The 24,292-nt window shown below is 41.5% G+C and overlaps 1 protein-coding gene and 1 long non-coding RNA gene across 2 annotated transcripts; one reads left to right on the top strand and one right to left on the bottom strand.

The window, feature by feature from the left end:
• Window positions 1-3,132: 3,132 nt before the first annotated feature.
• On the bottom strand, window positions 3,133-8,467 carry SRP9 (signal recognition particle 9). Its single transcript, XM_081904578.1, has 3 exons — window positions 8,285-8,467; window positions 7,542-7,610; window positions 3,133-4,377 (listed from the first exon to the last, which is right to left on the bottom strand). The coding sequence occupies exons 1-3, from the start codon at window positions 8,354-8,356 to the stop codon at window positions 4,258-4,260; spliced, it is 261 nt and encodes an 86-aa protein (XP_081760704.1). The 5' UTR covers window positions 8,357-8,467; the 3' UTR covers window positions 3,133-4,257.
• Window positions 8,468-8,539: 72 nt separating this feature from the next.
• Window positions 8,540-21,013, top strand: LOC309366022. The gene is made up of 4 exons (XR_014166410.1): window positions 8,540-8,671; window positions 13,911-13,985; window positions 14,356-15,615; window positions 20,533-21,013. It is a non-coding gene; the product is annotated as an uncharacterized lncRNA (long non-coding RNA).
• The last annotated feature ends 3,279 nt before the right edge of the window (window positions 21,014-24,292 follow it).

The following is a 24,292-nucleotide window of genomic DNA, read 5'->3' as shown; positions in this document are numbered from 1 at the left end:
AGGAGTACGACAAGGCTGTATTTTGTCTCCCTGCTTATTTAACTTATATGCAGAATTCATCATGCGAAAGGCTGGGCTGGATGAATCCCTAGCCGGAATTAAGATTGCCGGAAGAAATATCAACAGCCTCAGATATGCAGATGACACAACCTTGATGGCAGAAAGTGAGGAGGAATTAAAGAACCTTTTAATGAGGGTGAAAGAGGAGAGCGCAAAATATGGTCTGAAGCTCAACATCAAAAAAACGAAGATCATGGCCACTGGGCCCATCACCTCCTGGCAAATAGAAGGGGAAGAAATGGAGGTAGTGAGAGATTTTACTTTCTTGAGCTCAATGATCACTGCAGATGGTGAGACAGCAGCCACGAAATTAAAAGACGCCTGCTTCTTGGGAGAAGGGCAATGACAGGCCTAGACAGCATCTTGAGAAGTAGAGACATCACCTTGCCAACAAAGGTTCGTATAGTTAAAGCTATGGTTTTCCCAGTAGTGATGTATGGAAGTGAGAGCTGGACCATAAAGAAGGCTGATCGCCGAAGAATTGATGCTTTTGAATTATGGTGCTGGAGGAGACTCTTGAGAGTCCCATGGACTGCAAGAAGATCAAACCTCTCCATACTGAAGGAAATCAACCCTGAGTGCTCACTGGAAGGACAGATTGTGAAGCTGAGGCTCCAGTACTTTGGCCACCTCATGAGAAGAGAAGACTCCCTGGAGAAGACCCTGATGTTGGGAAAGATGGAGGGCACAAGGAGAAGGGGGCGACAGAGGACGAGATGGTTGGATAGTGTTTTCGAGGCTACCAGCATGAGTTTGACCAAACTGCGGGAGGCAGTAGAGGACAGAGGTGCCTGGCGTTCTCTGGTCCATGGGGTCACGAAGAGTCGGACACGACTAAACGACTAAACAACAACAAATGCTGAGTAAGTAAAACCCACAATTATTCTGATATATGCCCTTTTTGTCACCCTAATCAAGTAGACCCTGCTATCAATACTTTGCATTGTACCATCACCACAAATATAGATTTTTAAAAAATCAAAGGAAGGAAAAATTAAGCCCAGTTACATATTTCATAAGGTACGCTCTTGATTAGATGTGATAATACTGTATTGATGAACCACTTTTTAACTGCAGCATTACAGCAGGGATGACTCAGATGCTTTTAATAACTATCATTGCATCTAGCACATGGTAGCCTCATACAGAATTGAGAAAAGGAAGTGGAGCCAGCTACCAATTAGGATCCTGAAGAAAGTGAACAGTAGATAACCAGCTAAACAAGTTCACTGTTATACGAAATATGCAGTAGCAAGCTGCAGTTGTAATTGTGCTAAACACATCCCCTATGTGCCATCATAGCTACACGTTTATAGGGTGCCAGTGGCTTTTCAGTGTGAAATATGGTTGCCTAGTCCTCAGCATTCTCTGTAGCTGAAATCCCAAATATAATTATCTGAAAAACCACCACTACACACCATGAAGGTCTGACTAAACATACATGGGATCAAGTAGAATAAATAAAAATTTAGGGAAACAAGAAAAACAAAAGTAGCCATTTTCTAGGAAACACATCCACCTGTATGGTGCTACTAAGATTATATACTTTCAGAGCCTCTAGTATTTTAAGAATAAAAGAGCATTTTAATAAAAATAAGAGATCAGTCATTTACCATTCCTTGTCACTCAAACCTGAGGCTGAGAAGAATCCTTTGCATACACAGTACTTGGCTTTTACAAGCAAATCATCGGCCAAGTCATAAACCAGTGCATGTTGCTTGTCTTAGTGTGAACAGCAGCAACCAACCATGATTTCCTAACCCAAATAAACCAGAATTAGGAAGCCAAGAACAAACACTGCTCATTCACAGTAAGATATAGAGCACAGCCTTCCTCAACAAGGCATGATTAGGCAAAAGCTGAAATGCAACCCTTGACTAGAAAAGCTTTTAACTGTCATTTGAGTCATGCAGAAGTAATCTATCTGCCTATCCAGCTCCTTAGAACCTGTATGTTTGGACTTGACACTAAACTATGGTTTAATGTTTACATGGTGAGGTCAAGATATGGGCTTGGGTCATTCTCCCTCCCTCAGCAAAATCACAAGAGACAGTATGATCACAAGAAGCAGTATGCATCTGAATACCAGTCGGTGGTAAACACAGATAGCTAGTCTGCTGTTCTGCTCAATTCCTGCTTTTGGGCTTCTAATAGGCATCTAGCTGGCCACTGTGAAAACAGGATGCTAGAATGGATGGCCTGATCTAGCAGGTTCTTTTTGTTATGAGAACAGGACCAAAAAGCAAAGAGATCAAACTCAAAGCATGATGCCAGTTATTCCCATCTGCTTGCATTTATTTTATTCCATGCTCCAACTTTTCCCTCTTCCTCTCCAACGTTTGCTCAGGCTTCACCCACCTCAGAGAGGAAAGGTAAGAAAATGTAGTCCATAACGTTCTGTGTACACAAGGCAAAGGTATGGCTTGCGCTCACTGTACAAACTGGTGTGCATGTACAGAGAGTAAACAGGCTGCATAGCTCAATTTTTTAATATCAGGATTTTACACAAGCAAAAAATAATATAGGGTACTTTAAATGCGGACGCGGGTGGCGCTAGGGCTTGCTGATCAGGTCAGCGGTTCGAATCCCTGCGACGGCCCGCTCCTGCCAACCTAGCAGTTTGAAACCACGTCAAAGTGCAAGTAGATAAATAGGTATTGCTCCGGCAGGAAGGTAAATGGCGTTTCTGTGCGCTGCTCTGGTTCGCCAGAAGCAGCTTAGTCATGCTGGCCACATGACCTGGAAGCTGTCTGCGGACAAACGCTGGCTCCTTCGGCCAGTAAAGCGAGATGACCACCGCAACCCCAGAATCATCCACAATTGGACTTAACGGTCAGGGGTCCCTTTAGCTTTAAATGCGGACTACGACTAGGTTCACTATGTTGAAGAAATCAGGGAAAACAAGTGCTTTAGTAGGAAGCATATGGAAAGCAAACACAAGAATGAACCTCTCTATAGCACACCATCTGTAAAAGGTGAAAATGACTGGAGTTCAATCCCAAAGAGAAGCCAAGATTTTTATATTAATGCAATATAAATTCTGGAGAAAGGCAACATTAGGAGAGGCAGTGGTACTGGCAAGTATTTTATTTTGCTGATCTCATATCAGCACCTGAAGTGGCATCAGACAAATCACCATGCTGTATGTAACCAACACCCCCTTGTAATGGTTTCTATAGCATATGAGGATAATATGAAAAGACTGCTTTCTTGGAGAAGAGGCATCATAAAAACAGTTATGATTTGACACTAAGTACATACATACATACAATTTATGTAGTAGCTAAGCTTTCCCTCTCTCAATTGCTGTATTTAACAATATGTAATACCACTCATACTGTAGCACCAATTTTAGTGTTTGGTGATTATGATACCTTTATAACAACAGAAACATTTAAAGCTTAAAAAGTGAAAGCAATGTGGTAAAGGACATTTTAAAAACCTGTACGGATGTTTTAGCTGCAACAAACTACATTGGGTAAATGCAGAATAAGACACTCCAAATAAAGTCCTGAATCTGTTTCTGTGAACATTTGCCTGTCATGAACAGAAGCTTATTCCTTATCAAATTTTAGATAACTACTAAGTAGTCGATATATATTGATGATTTTCAGGCCAGTATCAGTTTTTCAGATCCATAAAATGTTTATACACAGGCTTAGCTGTATTGCCAACTATTTATTTTGGCAATTTTAATCCGTTTTGGAAGATGCTATCGCTAACTCAATATATCCATACATAAAGGCTTCTCACACCCCATTTCTACATTAGTAATTCATTGTTGTTCTCACTTTAGCCAACACAGCAACAAAAAATTCATTAAGAACAAGCAAAAACTCCTCTATGATAGCACCTTGAAGTCCCCTCAGAGGAGCACACTTGCTTCCTTCCATTTATTTTTAAGCAGAGTGCTGAGATTTACAAAAGAAAACATACAAATCTACCCTAACATATTTTAACCTTAAGTATTTCCAGCAGAGGATATACTCTTTTGTTCAAATTAAAAAAATAAATAAAGGCTTTCAAATGAAAGCATATAGTCTTCTCACCACTCTGAAGTGGAGCCTGAAAATCCTTACAAAACCCCCTTTACAATCCACTTTATACCACACTTCTTCTGTCGAAAAATCTGCCCAAATCCAGTGATATTTTCCTCCTGTGAAATATGACTGGAGCATTCATTTTATTTCCAGCTATTCAGTCTGTTTCCATGACAACACTGCGGGATTCTTTGGCTACCATGAGTCGCATTAGTTGACTGTGGAATTTCTCTATCTTCTTTACATCTTGAGCCTGGTCTGTCCTATAGAGCAGACACTGAAAGAAAAAACGGTGGGAGAGAGAATGATAGCTTTAATTTTGATTTACCCAAGACATCAAGAAGATGCTTTTTAGAGAATGTTGCACAAGAAATAAAAGATATTGTGCTATATTGAACAACATTTGTTTTGAAATTTGTGCCACTGTATTTAGAAAACACACAACTTTTTCCACAGTCCAATGTTGGTTTACAATGCATTGTACTCTAACGATAGAAAATACCTTTCACTTAAGTTGTTGCAAGGATGGTAATGTCAAACAGTTATTCATCCACACTGTTAGAAACACAATTCTCAAACAGCACGTGCAACCCAATGAAGTGTAGATTTATCTGGAAGCCCTACCAAGTTTAATGAGGCTTTCTCACAAGTAAGTGTGTAGAGAAGTTGTAGCTTAGGTATTAGATAGCGTATTATAGCTGAAATAGAGCATAAGGACACTTTTTAAAAAGCTGTCCATTAAAATATGCCCTTATTCCTACATTCCTAGCCTGTGAAAAGGGCAACTACTTTGATGTTAGAGCCCGGTTTGGCTGGGGAGGGCGGGATATAAATAAAAATAATAATTATTATTATTATTATTATTATTATTATTATTATCATCATCATCATCATCATCATCACAGTGCTTTCAGGGAAGTTAAGAAAGCTGCCTAAGGTTAGCTACCTGAACCATGACTCCAACCTTAAACACTATTTACTGAGTGGAAGTAAATAGTAAAGATTAAATAAAACTGTGTAGAATCTTTCTCCAGAAAACATACCTTTATTTTCTTATTTACCTGAAGTCTTAGCCTGAGACACATCTGTTTGCCTTCAGATATTGGCCAATGAGAATGCAACATGAGGCATTCCAGACTCATAATGTTGGCAGGAAAAAAATATTTCCATTTCTTCCACAAGAGACTCATTTCACCAAAATACTGTATTCTGAATTTGACCCATTTTTTATTAAAAGACAACACTTCTTTTAAAAGCAGGTTAACTATGCAGTGTGATACATCTTTTTTCAGATGTAAGTTCTGCAATATTTTGTGGTGCAGCTAACAAATTTATTTAGAAGCAGCTAACAAATTCTGAAAATCTAACAGTAAAACTGGAACAGAACCAGTTTGTTAAAACTGGACTTGTGAACACAGCAGGTTCTGGAAAGTCTTAAAGGGGGACCAGGTATTATTGTTTCTAAAACAAGATCCCAGGTCTTGGTTTTATACAGGTACAAAAAGAGCCGATTTAGCACATGTTTTGCAGATACAATAAACACCACAATTTCATTTTATTCAATTTTTCTGAAACAAAGCAGATTCTCATTTCTGTTCAGTTCTTCAAAGACGACAACGACAACAACAACAACAACAGCTTGGTGCTGCACTACAATGATAGATTTCAAAGGAGCAGCGTAACAGCTAGCCTGCTAGCCAGGATAACAAGTACCAGATGATTGGGTCAAACAGAAATAGCCATCACCTTGATTGGTGAGTTTCAGACACATCTGGCTTGCCACTGTTAGAAAGTAAAAGCTGGACTAAATGGGACATACAAAGGATTTTTCATATGCCCTTCAATAAAAAGCTAACAAAGAACTAGAACTGGCCATCCTATGCACCGTAATGCCTAATTGTTTTAGCATTCTTTGAGTAAACTCAAAGAGCTTTACATATAGAATACACAGGAATTGCATTTGTCCACTACTTTTAAAGTCATTTCTAATTATGTGCTGAAGCTTTAGTAGTTTTTTTAAAAAAACTGTATGTTGTTGAGTCCGAGATTAAATATTTCACTATTTCCGAACTTTAAAGTGCAATGCGTTTTTCTGAAAGCTTAGTGCCCCACCTAGTGTGGTGTAGTGGCTAGAGGGTCAGATGAGGATCTGTGAGATGAGGGTTCAAATCCCCACTCAGCCATGAAGCTCACTAGGTGACCTCGGGCCAATCACTGCCTCTCTGCCTAACCAACCCCACAGGATTGCTGTGGGGATTAAATGAGGAGTGAGAGAACCATTTACACCATCTTGAGTTCTGTGGAGAAAAAGCTTGGATATAAATGTGACTGGGGACATATTATTATTTTTGCAATAAATAAAAATAAATAGTCCCATAGCCATACCCATATATGGAAGACTTAAGGAAATGGTTTGAAGGCATTAAAGATGATAAAATAATTTCTCCATTGAGCATTTAGGGTAAACTTTGATCTACAATAGGAGATGCCCCAATAATCTACCAACCTTTTAAATATTAGATGCCAGTGTTGTTCAGGAATTCTAAGAAACACCACGTCCACACACACACAAACGTACTGTAGTTCTAAAATCAGCAGTCAAAATCAGTGTAGTGCTGTTTTGAAATGTTCCAGAATTGTGATTCAAAATGGCTTCCAATAATATCCAAATATAGATGAAAAATTGCTCCTTGAGCTCAGGTACCATCAAGCCTAATTTTGTTATGATAACATAGGAGGCATCCAAATGTATTGTTTGTTGTTCAGTCATTTGGTCGTGTCCGACTCTTCATGACCCCATGGACCAGAGCACTAAACATTTAGTAAGTACAGTGGTACCTCGGGTTAAGTACTTAATTCGTTCCGGAGGTCCGTTCTTAACCTGAAGCACCACTTTAGCTAATGGGGCCTCCTGCTGCCGCTGCGCCGCCGGAACACAATTTCTGTTCTTATCCTGAAGCAAAGTTCTTAACCTGGAGCACTATTTCTGGGTTAGTGGAGTCTGTAACCTGAAGCGGATGTAACCTGAAGCATATGTAACCCGAGGTACCACTGTAGACAGTCTGCATCTACTTTCAGTGGAGGAATGTCAAGGGGGCAGAGGCTGCTTAACTCTTCATCTCACCATTTGCCTGATTAGCCCCATCCCCTACATACAAGGGATGATGCAAACCAGAAGGAAATAAGCTCAAGATAGGGAGTGAGATTTGCATAGACCAATAGAGGAACTGATAAAGTACCACCTGTTTCACTGCAAAAACCACCACATGCAGTTTTCAGCTGAATATATTAGAGACTATTCATCCAAATAATTTAGTTTGGGGATCTTTTTGGCCCAGAGGGCCAGATCTTTATCTCCCCACCCCCACGGGTCAACTTTGGCAGATGCCCCAGACATTTCCCAGCCTGCCCAAATCAACAAATTGCAGGAGCTTTACTTACAACTACATCATCTGTTACTTTGATGCACAGATTACCATCGCAGTGCCGATATTTCAGTACCACACGCACCTGAAATGATAGAAGCAACATCTTATGTCTGAATAAATGGCTGTCATCTTCACACTCAAAAGCATAGAAGCATAGTTTTTCAGTCCAGCTGTGAAAATAGCTCTGCAGGGATTAGTAGCCCTTTCATTCATTTTACTAACCCGTTTGCCCAAACCCACTTACCTTAGGAGTCATTTGATTCCGAAAAGGAATGCACACCAATGAATCACACATTTCCCTATCTGCTCACAATACCTTCCCAAATCTAGACCAGCTTCTCGAACTGGAAGAATGTGACTGGGCAAAGTTCGCATGAATGCTTACAACGCCATCTTATGCCATGGAAACCACTACCCGAGGGATATTTTCCTACAGCCATTTAAATGTTTCTTTCCCCCAAAACCCGGGGTGAGAGCTATTCTGGTCGTAGAGAAAACCTAGCAAAACAGTCTCACAAACGAATTCAAAGGAAAGAACCTTAAAAAATAAACCACATGAAGACTTTCAGAATCACAATTACGAGCTCTGGACGTTTTAGCCAGACCGGCGCGCCTAAATCAAAGCCAGGAGCTATTAGGTATCGCAAGATCCTGGCAGACCTTGTGGGCGAGACATCCGACCAGACACTCCCGCCCCCCCCCTCCCGCAGCCTCTTCAACAAAAGCTTGCGAGCCTCCTCGCTTCTCCCAAATTACCTTCATGGGGTCGGACATGTAGAGTTTCTCGGCCGCGCGGGTGAACTCCTCCCAGGTCTGATAGTGCGGCATGGCTGCTCCACTTCCCTTCGGACCGAGAATGTACAGCTCAGCGGTCTGCAGAGCGAGCAGCAAGATGGCTCGCCCAGGCGGACCGGATTCAAGCAACGGGCATCGCCATTGGCTTGAAGGTGCGCGCGCGCACCAATAGCGAGCCGTGTTGTTCAGAAGTCGTTTTCTCCTCCTTTCCCACCCACCCTCCACCGCCTCTTCCTGCGCCAAAGGGAATTCGCGGGATTGGATGCTGCCATAGAGAGGAGAGGAGCAGAGCGGCTTCCGGAGCTTCGCCCAGCGAGGAGCTGAACTCACAGCGCCCCTCGATGGCCGGTAAGGGGTTCCGCAAGTCTTGCCTCTGAAGACGGCGCTCTTTTTTGCCAAGGAGGGAGGGCGGTCTCTGCTCGGACAATTCAGAAGGGGGTGCAAAGGGCGATTAAGAATCCCGTTTTTTTTTTACCTTCGCTCAGTATCCCCCCCCAAAAATAATAATCCTGGGAACTGTAGTTCCACCCCAAGCTACCAAGAATTCCCAGCACCAAGAACAAAATACATTTTCCAAGATTCTTTGGGGGGAAACCATGCGCTTTAAATGTGCGGCTTTGGATGTGACGGTTGCAAACCAGCAGTGCTGCATTTTACAACAGTTTTCCATGTAATGTGGGGCTTGATATAGTATAAAAGGGACAGGTAACGAGGTTAGCCTAGCTTGTGCCATTTCTTGTGTTGTGCAATCAGCCACTCAAGGTTGTTCAACTGCAGGGTAAAGCACATATATCCCCAGTCTAAATCAGTGGGTCACACTGGTCTCCACAACTTCATTGTGGTCATTGTTTCTGTGCAACTTACACGGGAGTAAAAATAAATGTCTGTACACAAATGTTTGCACAGGCTGGTTCGTTTTTCGAAATACTTGGCATTCTAAATCTTAGTAGCCTTATTGTTAAAGAGAATCTTGCAGTAGGTTTGGAGAAGTTGTTGGTTGTGCATATGAGAGACAGCAGGACTAGGGGTGGGGTGGGTGGAGGGAGGGAGAAAGCTGAAAAAGGTAGACATTTTGGGAAGAGGGACACACTCTCTGAAGTGAAGGTGCTTTTATGCTGCTCAGCTTATTAAAACTAGCAAAGAGACAAAAGAACTACTCCGTTGGGTTGTGAAAAAGAATTTGTTTTCTTTTTCCCTGGCCAGAAGATTCCTCATTAAGCAAGAACTTACATGACCATCTACAGAAGAGAAACATTTTGTTCTATAAATGTCTTTTTAAACCGCTGAATTTGAGATGTTCTAGATCCAGCCACATCTATTTCAAAGCAAAGGCTTGAGTCAGAAGAGGCACTGTAGTTTAGCCAATAGCTGAAATGAAAGCTGCTTGCTTCAGCAAGAGGCTGAGGGTGAGACAAATTTTTAGAGATCCTAGCTTTCCTAAAGTCAGTAAAAGCTAGTTAAAATTTATTGGAACAGTAGGAAAAATGTTCAAGCTTTTCAGATTGAAACAAAACGTGAATCCATAGATGGGCAATTGTTGCTCCATAATTACAAATATAGCAAGCATTATCCGTTGTTTCTGCTCATGCTTAAAAAAAAACTTGCCATCATATAGCAAGCAAGAATAGCAGCCTTCTATTATCTGCCTTACAGGAGATGTACTTAAAACCCAGAAGTTCCTGATCTGAATTATAATAGAAACTGCTGTTTTAGAAAATGAGCAAGCCTCAGTGGTGTACGGCCAAGTAAACAAGAAGCAAAGCACCCCACAGAATAGCTCAGCAAACCAGAAGTTGAATTCTGCAGAGTAGCAGCTCTGGACTCTCCAGCTAGCAGCAGAATAAGCAAAATAAGAAAGTGCAAGCCATGTGTTTATTGGCCGCAAAATGATGGAATGTGGATCAAAGGGTTGTAGGAATTGTGGAAGAAGGTGTGCTGTTATTGTTTTTTTCAGCATTCTAGGGTTGTTGCTTGTGTTTGGGTGAAGAATGCCACCCAACTGTGCTGCTAATACTTAATAATAGATTGTTAGTATGGGCCAGTTTTTGTGGTGCTGGGTATTCTATTAAGACATTATTAAATGATGTGCAATAAAATATACTTTTAATTTAAAATATCCAGGCCAAACTATATATTACACAGAAAACAGTGTAATGAAAGCCCATTAAAGAGTAATACTCTTAATTGCTCCCCCGCCCCACCAACAGTTCCCTGAACTGATGGAGTTTTATTTGAGCACCAGGTTAGCTGAATCTGGGCCATTACAATGAAAAACACTTAAAATCCATGAAGCACACACTACTCCAGAAGCAGAAAACTACTAACCAAATAGCATCATTAGTCCAACAACAGCCTGGGGAAATGGACATTTTTATCAGGTGCCAAATATGTCAAAGAAGACTCGAAGTGGACCACGGTGGAGAGGGTCACATAAATAGGGAGTCGGAGCAGAAAAGGCCCTCTCTCTTGTCATTGTCCTCTGAGTCTCCCTTAAAGGAGGGAGCCAGAGATGGAGATCTAAGGGCAGGTTCATCTCAGGACAGAAGAGGCATTCCTTGCTGCCTGCTCTCTCTTCTATTTCTCACAGGGCAGGTGGAAATAATGGCCTATGGTTTGAGAGCCCAGCCCTCATTTGAGTTGATGTTCATTTGTGTAGTTTCGCCCCCTCAGTGGTGCCATCACAATGAAACCTTGGCCAGTTCCAAGCAGCATCCTTTGTAATGTGTAGTTATAATGTGATTATAATTGTTGCTATAATGCCTCTAAGCCTGAGCAGCTGCTGTTTACACTTGTTATTGCTCAGACATATATTATGTATCTTACCTTTGGCTCTTTTTTCTGCCTGCTCACCCTTCTGCCAGGCAATTAGATGCAATTACACATTATGAGAGAAATACATTTGTCTCACAGTGCTAACATGGGCGCTGGAGGCGACATTTGCAGGGAGAACTGGTGAGGGAGCAGGGGGTGCTTAACCCTTCCCCTGCCAGCTGATTCTTACCTGCAAACTACAGTTTCATCAATCCGTATCCAAACAGATTCTTGGATCAGAAGAAGCCACTTACGTGTTAAGAGAGAGAGAGAGAATGCATCACCAAAAAGGAAGATCAAAGAGGACACAGATTTGCATAAAATTGGCATTTTGTTGTTGTTTAGTCATTTAGTCGTGTCCGACTCTTCATGACCCCATGGACCAGAGCACGCCAGGCACTCCTGTCTTCCACTGCCTCCCGCAGTTTGGTCAAACTCATGTTTGTAGCTTCGAGAACACTGTCTAACCATCTCATCCTCTGTAGTCCCCTTCTTCTTGTGCCCTCAACCTTTCCCAACATCAGGGTCTTTTCCAGGGAGTCTTCTCTTCTCATGAGTAAAATTGGCATTTTAGAACTAATTATTATACTAATACAATACATCTCATCCTAGCTGAGGAGACAAGCCAGGTGTGTATCTGCTCAGTCAGGTGCTAACTGTTGATGGGCAACTGATTTATTTATTTATCTTATGCATTTTTTCCTGATGAGAAAGGCTTCCAGAGAGGTTTTACAAATGTCATTGCTAAGGCACTGGTAACTTGTAAGACCACAGCTTTCCATTCTTATCATTCTTTACTTTGAAACTGGACAGCCCTTCAGACAGAGGTTGCTTTCAAACAGAGGAGTGCACTCTGAAAAATAGGGCAGGCGGCCACCCAACCAGAAGCAAGATTGGCTGGGGAAGAGGACTTTGTAGTTGAGGCGCAATGGTTATTAGAATCGCTAAGGAGGCCACCTTCCTACACTGATTTTTCCCTCCTTATGCGTGTTTATGAGAATTCCTGTTTGCTGAGGTAATATATAGTTATTGTTAGGGCTTTTTCAGCTGGAACTTGCCGGAACTAGGTTCCAACACTTGTCAGGTGGGCGCCATTGTCGTTCTAAGAGAACGAAGGAGGTGTTCATGACACTGGTTATTGTGATCCTGACATTAAAAGTGCAAGTTATACCACCAATATTTTACATTGCAGAATAGCAGGGGTAGAATCCCGATGGCCATCCAATTGTTGTGGGGCTCCAAATCTCATCAGCCCTAGCCAGCGTGGCCATTGGTCAGGCATGATGGGAATTGTAGTCAAGCAACATCTGGTGTATGTATGTCACAGGTTCCCACCCCCGCTGAGCAGTGTAGTTTGGCCCTTGCCCAGCTCCGTGTTTGAGGGGGCACTAGATAGAGTGCCCTAGGGTGAGACCCCTCTTATGTTTGTAGGCCTTTTCTGGTGGATGACAGCCGGTAGGCAGCAGCAAGGAGCAGCAAGGAATATCTGGCCGAAATGGCAAGTTCTTTCAGCTTCAGAAGAAACGTAGCTCGTATTTAATGGGCTGGATTTTATTTTGTTTTGTTTTAACCATGTGCAAGTGTTTCCTGATCTTCTAAAAGCTCTGCCATATTTATAGTTTTGTGGGGTTTGGTACTGGGTGTACAATATATGTGCCTGTCCCATCCTTCCTGCTCCACTCCCAAAAGCATGAATTTATGTCGCCTGATATGGCTTAGTTTCAAAACGAGAGATGTTGTCTGAAAGTCACGTTCCTTCTTTCTTAAATGGAAGGCATTCCCTCTGCCTACAGAGCAGTTGATGTTTCTCAGGGAGGAAAGCAGGGCACACTGACATTTTTAAAATCACTCTTTTCTTAATGGATGCTGTAAAAAATCCTGGTTTGGGGAAGGCGCCAGCCCTACCACTTAAAAAAAGATACTAGCTACTAATGCCTCACAGTTGTGCTTAATATTTCTGAAATCCCAGCTGACTTATCTGGGCCTTGGCATTAAAAAAATCTCAGAGACAAAGCACATTGTAAAAAATATTTGCATCAGTGAGAAGGGTTAGCTTCCTCCCCCATCCATTTCACATCAGCTTTATTAACAACTAGAGAGAAAAAACCTGCATATAGCTCCACCACTGTCTTAAAGCAAAGCAACACATTTTTCTCCTGTGATTTCCATCTCAGGTTGTGTGACAGTATCGCTGTCATTTAGGTCCTCTCACAGGAGAGGAGAAACAGGTGTTGGGCCTTCGATCAAAAGCAAGTTTTTAAACCCTTTGGGGTTCATTCTGCTCTTGTATTTATATACACCTAGTAGCTCTCCTATACCATCTATATTATCGTCTATAAAATCTGCCTAGGTATAGCTGGTGCATCAGCTGCAGCTGAGCCTGGCCTCAGTGACCCACATTTTAGCATAACTTCAGATTGATTACTCTTAGTTTTCCTTGAAGACCGTCTGTAAATTACTGAGATGAAAGAGCAAGCATGGTTCAAGGCATCTCCACCTTAGTTAGAACTAGGATATTTCCTATCAAGCATCTATTTCCTAGCTATCTTATTTTTCCCTAAACTCCAAGTCTCCGTGTGATTATATCCAGGGTAAAGTGTGCTCCTCCAAAAGGGATTCAGTATTAATTTAAACTTCTGCAGAACATTTTAACTCCAAATGCCAACACTTAAGAGGTCATACAAAGGTGTTTTCATGTCCCTATTTTCCCATATGCTCCATACCACACATAAGGTATGGTGATCCCTTATGTAAACTTATTCTGGTTATATTTCAGCTACCTTTGCTCTGCAAGAGAAGAAAACAGTGCCTACACATGCCTATAGAAAAGTGTCATTGAGGATATTCCCAGGTAAGAAGGTATAGGGTTGTAGCTTTAGAACACAAATAATCTGCATTTAAATGGATGTAGTCAGGGGAATGTGGTAGTAATATATGTCCCAGTTAGAAAGAATGGTTGACATGATCTTTCAGGTATCCTGGTCCCAAGCTATATAGGGTTTTATATGCCAAAACTAGCACTTTGAACTTAGACTGGTAGCTAATATTAGGCTGTGCAGTGTTTGGGTTTGATTTAGGAATACAGTGTTGTATTTAGGAATACAGTGTTGTATTTAGGAATACAGTTTTGTATTCTCACAACTCAGTGAGTGTGGATTTGGGTCCTTGGCAGAAAGATAGTGTGGCAATTACTACTTTCTCATCCTTCCCCTGCCCTACAGTTTCATGCAGATGGATCCTATGCCTATTTACTCAGAAGTAAGTCTCACTGTGTTCAGTCAGGCTACACCCTTGTAAGTATGTACAAGAAGCACACCCTTGCAAGACTTTGTCTGAGTACAACTGCACAGTTCAAATCTCTTGCACTAGGGCAATCTGGAAATACTGAAACTGTGCCAATACAGGAGCATCTATGCATAATCTTTTTTATTTTGAGCTCTCTTTGGCAGGAGATAGAATTACTCTCTTTTAAAAGTTATAATTGCATAAACAGAACAGCTCTTGCTGAAAGCCAGTGAATGTTTAACATTAGTGAGGTTTTGTGCCTTTAAAAAAATCTCTTTCTGAACTTGTTATTGCAGAGAAATTAAATATTCAAAGCCTTGGGTGGGAAGCGTGTGTGAAGAGAAGCCTTCACGAAACTCATGCATTATGTATATGGGAGGGGATTCCCTCTTTCTGAATATGTATTTCAGATTCTGGCAATCGGCTAAGTAAAATCACTTCTTTCCATGGTAGTGAGTATTTTTAACTTCTCTTGGAGAGAGAAAAAGCAACTCCCTCAAGATGCCAGTGGGGGGGAAAGTACTAGCTTTTACAGAAATTAGGCTAGTCTTCTGTCATCCTGAATATTTCCAGAAACCTGTGAGTTTAGAAAAAAAGATTTCTTAGGGTCACTCTTCAATACTGGGGTGAAGGGCAAGCATTTAGGAAGTGTGAAAGACTACCCTGCAGGTAGCTAAGTTTCCAGTACAGTGCCATCTAATTATTTTCCCTTCCGAAACTTTAGCAGTTTTAGGAAATTGTGTGATCTGTGGTCTTTCAGGAATGCAGAAGGGAGTTTAAAAAGTCTCTCCTGAAGGATTCTCCCCAACAACTCAAAGAAGGTGACTGCATTCAGTCTTGAATTGACAACATGGCCCCATTTTAAGGTTTTGGAATGTGCAGTAATATGTCACTGAGAGATTAGTTACATTCCCATGAATCGCCTTCTTTAGATGAAATGCCAAATTATAACACCTTGTCGTTTCTCTGTTTCCTTAAACTTACATTCATTTGCATACGCCCGCCTCTCATGAGATCGCATGTGGACAGTATCTTATGCTTCTTCCGTTTTTTTGTAGTTAAAGATGGCAAAGGCCTTGTCGTAGCTGCCCTACTGTAGCTGCCCTTTCTTCTTGGCTGGAGTTTTCTGCTGGGAAATCTGAAACAATAAATTGCAGGCTTGTGAACCAAGTCTCCAGCTAGCTCCTGGGCTAAAGGTTGTGCAAAACAGCACTTCTGCTTCCTTATATGATAACCAGTTGGTACTGATATCTTAGGTCCCTTCCATAACATACATTTAACACACTGTTTTGCTGCTACCCACCCACAGGAATCCCAGGAACTGTAAAGTATTGGGAACTGTAGTTCTGTGAGGAAGCTCCTAACAACTACATACTATGATTCCCAGAATTCTTTGGGGGAGGACATGATTGTTAAAGTGGTATAAGAGTGCTTTAAACATACAATGTGGATGTGACCTTTGTGCTCCCCAGCTCCCCCAGCTGATAATAGATTTGAAGCATCTTAAGTGAGGAGCATCATCTTAATATCCCTGAACTTTTAACATTTCTTAACCAAGGCTGGATCTAGACACCTCAAACAAGTGTTTCAGTTAAACGTGCTATAAATTTAAACAGGGAAAACAGGTAGAGAAAAACGGGAGTCCACATCGCCATCTGGTGGCATAATGTTATATTGAATATGCAACACATCTAAATCGCTTTTTCTTTACCAATCTAGCTGAGTCCCAAGCTGTCCTACATTTTCCCGCATAATGATTGTAAAACAGCAACAAGAACGTAAGAATGCTGGCGTACCCCGCCCATTGGTCTGAACCTTTTGCTTTTACTTATTTAAAGCAAGGATTACGGAGAGACAGCTAACCAGCATCACATTTGCCAATAAACATGAACACACAGTTTCTGTGAACTAAACTCCCTGCGGAAGTGTGATGGATCATGAGGTTTCCATTTTTTGGAAGACTGCTGCTTCTCATTATCAAATCTCTGTGATCTCCAGTTTTCTGGAGATCTCTCTTGGGTAGTGTATAATGTTCTTCCTCCATTTCTATTGAGACAAGCAGCTGTTTTACGGGAGGACAAGCTCCTCCTGGAAGAGGAACGTTAATTTGCTTTGCTGGGGACGACTGCTGGTGAAAGACTGACATCACCCTCCCCCTTTAACTAGAAAACAAATCCCCAAAATGCAATAATCTGCATAACATTCCCATGTTGTTTTCTTCCAAGAAACTGCAGCAGCTCCTTATATGCAGTGCACATGTAACACCAAACACCAAACCAAAGCAGGGAGTCCAGCGCTTCAATCAATATTCCATTTTTTGTCGCTGGAGCACAAGCAATAACCAAACTGGTCCCCTAGGGAATCACGTAGCTCTGAAATCTGCTGCCACAAGTGGTGGTGATAGCTACTTTCTTAGATGGTTTTTAGAGGGGAATAGCCAATTTAACTGAGAATAGCTCTATCCATGGCTGTTAGCCGTGGTTATTATATTGATACTATAGATGGGTATGGTAGCATGCAATGGAATACAAGCTGCTGGGAAGCAGCAGTGAGAGAGCACTATTGCTTGTAGGCTTACCGGACTTCTGTTTATACCCTGATTGGCCACTCTGGGAGGCAGGAACCTGGGCTAGAGGCACCTTTGGTCTCAGCTAGCAGGGTTTTTCCTGTGCTTTAGTTGCTAAAAGTCCCCCTTTCAAAATCTTTAAAATATTGGTAGCCTTAGACTAGGTCACAAGGTCAGCCCATACAAAGCTGTACCGCAATTTGAGATCCAGACATTCCTTGGAAAGTAGTGAATGGGCAGAATAAACTTGAGATATCCGTAAGAAGCATTTTCATTTGCATAATAATAATAATAATAATAATAATAATAATAATAATAATTTATACCCTGCCCATCTGGCTGGGTTTCCCCAGCCACTCTGGGCAGCATTGACAAAACATAGGAATCCACCAGTGATGTTTAGTCAGTGGACTAGAAGGACTAGGCTAGTCCCCTAAATGTTCCCCTGGCGCCTCCTTCCCAAAGCCCAGGAAGCTTCTGTCTGGCTTAGGGAGGGAAGCGTGATGCTTATGCACATGACGTCAAACACACACACACACACACACACACACACACACACCTGCATCACCCTCACAAGTTGGCATTTCTGACCCTAACTGTTCCTCAATGAAAAATTTCAACACACACCTCTGGAATCCATAGGAATTAGTTTAGCACAGTGATTGTCTAAAAATTGTACCAGGTTGCTTCATTAGTCGCTGTGGCTACTGTGGTGCAGGGTATAAGTCACAGCCACACTGCATTTAAGACATTCTTATATCACTTTAACAGTCATGACTTGCCCCGAAGAACCCCGGGATCTGTAGTTTTAAAGGGGGCTCTTTGAGGGACAAACTACAGTTCTCTGGATTCTTTGGGGGAAGCGATGTTGTTGCTTAGTCATTTAGTCATGTCCGACTCTTCATGACCCCATGGACCAGAGCACGCCATGTGATATAAATGTGTTTAAAATGTGTGGTGTTTGAAAACTGTAGTTTGTTACGGTTGCTGGGAACTGAAATTCTGCGTGGAGTCTCATAACAACTCTTAAGCTACAGTTCCCAGTATTCCAGGAAGCCATGACTGTTAAAATGGTATGAATGCTTTAAATGTGTAATATGGATGTCAACATAGTTTCCCATAGTTTCCCACAGTGGCGTAGCGTGGGTTGTCAGCACCTGGGGCAAGGTAAGTAATTTGTGCCCCCTAACCCGTGGATTTGCACCCCTAACATGTGGATTTGCGCCCCCTAACCCTAACCCCCAGATGTTGCACCCGGTGCGGCCGGCCCCCCCTGCACCCCCCACGCTACGCCACTGGTTTCCCATGCATAGTTTCCCATGCAGAACTGAGAATTTCACACATGCATGTAACAGAAAATTGTGCAGTTTTTTTAATCACTAAAAACTGGCAACCATTTACAGTAGGCGCTAATGTGTAAGAATTCTACTAATCCACAGCCCTTGTTAAACAAACTTGAGTTTGCACTGTGGCGCTCTAAGGTGAATTTTTTGTTACAAGATTGCCTGGAGAAACTGGAGAACTGGATTCTGAGAGCACAATAAGGTGTCTCTGCTGATGAGAATGCTCCAGCATACTTTGACCTCCTAAAAGTCCATGATAAGATGTGGTTAGCAAATAGTGGCATACATCTGTTTAAATGGAAACTGGAGGAACCATTTTGGAGTGAGATGAGTTCGGGGGACCTGTTCTTCCCAGGAACAGCCACATCCTAATTCTTAATCATAATAAAGACCATGGAATGCCTTTCCCCCAGGAGTAGGTTTAATTCAATACCCTATAAAGCTTGTTATGTATTCTATTCACTCCTCAGAGAAGTATCATGAGGGTTAATTATTTTCCTGCTCTGACTCACAGTGATTCTTGTGCCAGAGGATTCTGGCAGGGAGTGTAATCCTAGTGATACTCCCAGTAAGGAAGCCATTGTTAGCAGTGCGCACGAAGAAGCGCTAATGGACCCTGCTGCAGAAGCTAAGAGCTTTGGCTCAAAGATTAAAGGAGAGGCAGGGGCCTAGAAACCTTAAGACCATTGCACTGCCCTTAATAAATTCTCACCACAAATAGCTTTTTAGTAGCAAACAGCAGACAATGCAATTTCTCTCATGGGGCCGAGCTGCTTTGGTAAAAGGGAAAGCATACATTATTGAAGCTAGTGCTGGAAGCTGTTTGCTGCATCAAGAGCACTATAGAGACTGAATCTTAGGTCAAATCTAAAAATGGTATGTGCGTTTGAGTGCCAGACGCTGGGAACAGAAAGACTGACTCTTTCCACCATGACCTGTGAGCTTCTCTGATCAACCTTGGCTAGCCTGTAATGTTAGTAAGCTGCCTTGTCCTGGATGATTGGTTTATCCAGTTTACACTTGGGCTGGGGAATCTGTGGTCCTCCAGATGTTGTTGGACTACAACTGTTGCTCATGATAGCAGGGGTTGATTGGAGTCGGGAGTCCACCAACTTCTGGAGGGCAACAAGTGTCCCATCCCTGATTTGCATGTGCGAACGGTGGTCCTTCAGGTTCTCAGGCAAGAGTCTTTCCCAGCCCTATACCTAAATTGCCAGGGATTGAACACGGAACCTTTTACATGCAAAACATGCACTCTCCTACTGAGCTATGGCCATTCCCACAAATCCTAGATTAGCTATGTTTTTGTTCTGATTCTGCAAACCACTCCTGGTGTTCATATATTCCCATCCTGGTGAAACCAGTGCAGTCTGTTTCTAGGTATATCAAGAGTAGTTTTATTTTTCATGCTAATGAGACTGTTAGTACAAGGACACATCCTGCCCAACATGCAATAATATTTTGTTAGTTTCAGCTGTCATGTCTTCATAGTTGTTCAGCCTTTACTTTGGTCTGAAGTTCTATTTGTTTGTGGTTCTCTTTGTTCCAGGTAAATAATTGTTGATGATCCTTTTGGTCCCTTCCAACTCTACAATGCTGTGGTTATGTGGTTTTGTTTTTTTTAAAGGATCAGGTAGTAGGGAAAGGAAAATACCTCTGCCAGAGACCCAGGAGAGCTATTGCCAGTCATACTGGGCTAGATGAACAAACCTGGTGTAGGGCAGCCTCCTATGGTCTTGAAATTTTAATAGTAGTAGGAACCACGGTAACATAATTCTTACATCCCAGAACTGAAAATCCCTGTATGTGCCTTTAAAAGGATTTTAGAGAGCATTTAGTTCTGCATTACCAGAATGTGGTGCATCCTTTGTTTTTCCCAATCCCACCACAATGAGACTTTTGTCAGTTTTGCAAACAGATAACGTGTTCTTCTTGGCTCTATTTCCTACCATTTGTGGCTAAGCTCCTATGGTTAGAAGTGTCTAGCAGCTGCAAAATACATCTAAAAACTGTATCACTATTTGTCAACAGCAGCTATCATTGGATACAGTACAGCTCTACAGTGCTAGATAAGAAGGCTCTGTGCGTGTGTGTGTGCGTGCCCGTGTATGCGTGCATGCATGCATGAACAAATGAATGTGTTATTTGTATGGTGTAAATAGTAAGAGAGGTTTGAAAGATTTCCATTTTTGTTCTGTGGACAGAGGAACAGAAGACAACATTTATGTATGCTATAACAGCCGCCCGAATACTGTTAACCCAAAGATGAAATGAAGAAAAGATACCAATAAAAGAAGAATGGCAGATCAAGCTAATGGACTGTGCAGAAATGGCAAAATTAACGGCAAAACTCAGAGACTACAATAAATGAGAAATTTAAAAAAGAGTGAGAATCGTTCATTGTTTATGTGCAAAAATACTGTAAGCAAGTTGATACATTGGCAGGCTTTTAAGTAAACGCTTGCAACTAGTAGAAAATTAGATAAAATTAAGGGAAATAATAATGGACAAAGTTTAAGAATAGATATGCGGAAGAAATTGGTTAATATAAGGAACCAGAAGAGGGTATGGAGGGAAGTCCAGAGATTTAAAGAATCTCAAAGAGGAGGTTTGAAAAAAGGCATTTGTTTTTATTTGTAAAAAGGTAACTGTGAAAAACTAATAAAAATTATTTACAAAAAGAAAGATCTCAATTTTTGTAATTTTATGCTAAATCATAGCTTCTTTTTCACAAGGTATACAAAATGGTATATCCTCTTTTGTAGCAGTACTCAGAATGGTGCACAAGTTTTAGGTAGGGTGGCCTTGTGTGCTACCTTACAGAGGACAGTCCTCTATTTGGAGATTGCCAAAGGACAGCCTGCTATTCAAAGGAACCTTCTATTTGAAGAGCTGTCCAGTCTATGCCTGGATTAAATATAAAGTGCCATGAGAAGGGGGAGCAAAGTCCATGAAGGTAGCATTGGGATAGCAGGCACATAGGTAATCTGGTCACAGTCTTCTTTGCTATGGTGCTATGTACAGAATTTCTATTTAAATTGCAGCAGTTATTTCTAAATCTGCAACTATACATATGAATTAGCATATGTAAATATGTGTCCTGTATTTTGGTGAATGATTATTATTTGAGGATTATGGGTAGGTAGCAACCCTAAATTCTGTATACAGTCGTACCTCGGGTTACAGACGCTTCAGGTTATAGACGCTTCAGGTTACAGACTCTGCTAACCCAGAAATAGTACCTCGGGTTAAGTACTTTGCTTCAGGATGAGAACAGAAATCGTGCGGTGGCAGTGGGAGACCCCATTAGCTAAAGTGGTGCTTCAGGTTAAGAACAGTTTCAGATTATGAACGGACCTCCAGAACGAATTAAGTTCTTAACCCGAGGTACCACTGTATAAGATTGGTATATTAATGCAGTTTCTTGTTTCGGGGGTGTTTAAAGATGGAAGCAGCCTTTAAAAAAGTGAGTGCCCCGTCTTTAGGTTCAGTGCCCCGTCTTTAAGTTCAAGTCATTTGGATTTTAGAGTTTTTTGGTGCTGGTGAAAGTTTATGCAAAGCCAAGGCTTGCACATAGTAGCATGATGAGTGGGGAAGGAATAAAGGGGCAAGGAGTCAAAGTTAGAAGGGCAGCTGCAATAATAACAATTACAGTATGGTGTGGTTTTCTTTGATCTCCTGTATTGACCACGGTGTCTCTTATATTCTGCAATTTCCTCAGCTTCCTCACCCTCCTCTTCATTTAACCATGTTCTTACCCACTTGCAGCTTGCTGTGGAATTTCCACTTTATTTTGTTAATAGAGAAATTCTGCTATCAAAAAGAGTAAAGTAAAAATGAGAGGAAATTTGTAACAGACCTTCTCCCCCCCCCCCTTTCCTATGTTGGGGAACAGAAACTGACATATGACAATTCACAGAGAGGCTATTCAAGGGGAAATTATTCATTATTCTCCTAGGCTGGACCAATAGGTAGAAATGAAACCAGCTGAGCAATGAGCATGCAGGCTAGGTTTAAAAAAATGGCTAGAGACCTTTGCAAGATAGTACTTATTTGTGAGTGGACATTATAAAAGGCCATGAAGAAAGTACAATGACTAGTTCATACAAGAACTATAGACAAATGGCCTCTCAAAATTATCCTATTTGTGGGCAGAGGAATTTGATAAAATATATTGGATCATGAGAGCCCTAATGTTATGTCTGTTGTGATGTACCTCCTCATCTGCTCAAATAAGGCATAAAATTCAACATAATGTTTATGCTGCTTTTTCTATAGATAAAGGTAAAGGGACCCCTGACCATTAAGTCCAGTCGTGACCGACTCTGGGGTTGCAGCGCTCATCTCGCTTTATTGGCCGAGGTCATGTGGCCAGCATGACTAAGCTGCTTCTGGCGAACCAGAGCAGTGCACGGAAACACTGTTTACCTTCCCGCTGGAGCAGTACCTATTTATCTACTTGCAGTTTGATGCGCTTTCGAACTGCTAGGTTGGCAGGAGTTTTCTATAGGGTGCTTGGTCAAAAGCCTGGAAGTTGACTGCAGCTGCTCAGTGATAAGGGAATGGTACCCTGTACATGCTTAGGGAATGCATCTTTCAGTATCTTTCTATAGGTAGATAGAAGTTAGGTCTAAGTTACTCTGGGCTCCCTTGCTAAGGAGATACTGACCCACTGTATTTCCCACTGAAGTTCAGTTCCCCATTCTTTATTCCCTGCTTTTCACCATTTGCCATAATTCTAAGGATTCTTACCAAAAAGTGTCTGTGTGTGTTGTTGTTTTTCTTTGCAAACTGCTGTGCTTTTCAGTCTCTTTCCTTCAAAAAGCCTTCATTCATCCAGCATTGAAATGTATATCCTCCTTTGGGACCCGGGGGAGGGAGGAGTATCCTATCATTTATGGACACCCAGAGACCACTGAGGACAGAAACTGAAGATCTGCTTCTCCAGATGAAACAACAGGAGGAATTTTTAGACCAGCCAGGATATAATTACCTACACTGGAACAGAGCCAAGATCGCACTAAGCTTAGCAACAGCAAAGTCCTAACGGCACAAAGGGGATTGAGGGAAGCGAAAAAGAAAAATACAATAACCCAAGTGGGATGTCTGATTTTTACCATATGGGAAGCAGGTTCTGCTGGTTACTGAAGGACTAAGATGTGAAAGACAAGGGAAATGATCAAAAGCAAGGGGAGGGGTAGAGCAGGGAGCCTTCTGTATGGTGAACCTTCTGCACACTGTCAGTGGTGACAGGCAACCTATGGAACCAATTAAAAATGCTGCACAAAAATCACAGGGATTTTCTTACTGAATCTGCAATGTGAAAAGGTTGGGTAAAACAGTTCAGCCTTGGGTAGGTTTCTATGAACGGGGTTTAAAAATCGAAATACACTCTTTAACTTGGCAGCATTAATTTAATACAATGTTTAATTTCCATTTGCATTCCAGGGCTAATAGAATGCTAAATGCATAAAAGAAATTAAAAGAAAAATGTGTGGCCCTTAAGAACATGACTAATATTAATAATTTACATAGCCTTTTTCAAGTGTCATTTAGGAAGGGCAGGGTACACACACACACACACACACACACACACACACACAGTGCATATTTCAGACTGATTTTTTTATTTAAAAATTGGAGCACCTAAAGTTGTGGTCTGCCCATTAGTGCTACACATTTTAGCAATTGTTATAAACAATTAAATTGCATTACATAACCAACTTGCATTCCAGAGGCCTTTGCTGAAAGAAGATTGTGTGATTGCCCTATGTGGTTGACCTTGTTATGGTTATATGAGATATAAAAAGTAACCACAACAAATGCACTTAAAATACACTGCCTTTTGCAACTTAATCTTGAACACATCCAAGCCTGAGTCTTTAAATCTTGCTACAGATTTCTCCCCATGCCATTGAAATTTCTTTGTCCTTTGCTAAAACCCAAATGGAGCTCCTGTTTTTT

The sequence above is a fragment of the Podarcis melisellensis genome, assembly GCF_964234715.1.
Source record: "Podarcis melisellensis genome assembly, chromosome: 3".
NCBI lineage: Eukaryota > Metazoa > Chordata > Lepidosauria > Squamata > Lacertidae > Podarcis > Podarcis melisellensis.
Note: the sequence above shows the minus strand (reverse complement) of the source record. Positions and strands in the feature narration are given on the sequence as shown.

What these genes read in the sequence shown, in the direction of transcription:
- SRP9 (XM_081904578.1), bottom strand. Translation starts at nt 8,356, where the DNA reads ATGCCGCACTATCAGACCTGGGAGGAGTTCACCCGCGCGGCCGAGAAA. An exon ending in ACATGTCCGACCCCATGAAG is followed by an intron (nt 7,611 to 8,284) that starts GTAATTTGGGAG and finishes CTATCATTTCAG; the next exon opens with GTGCGTGTGGTACTGAAATA. An exon ending in AAGTAACAGATGATGTAGTT is followed by an intron (nt 4,378 to 7,541) that starts GTAAGTAAAGCT and finishes TTTTTCTTTCAG; the next exon opens with TGTCTGCTCTATAGGACAGA.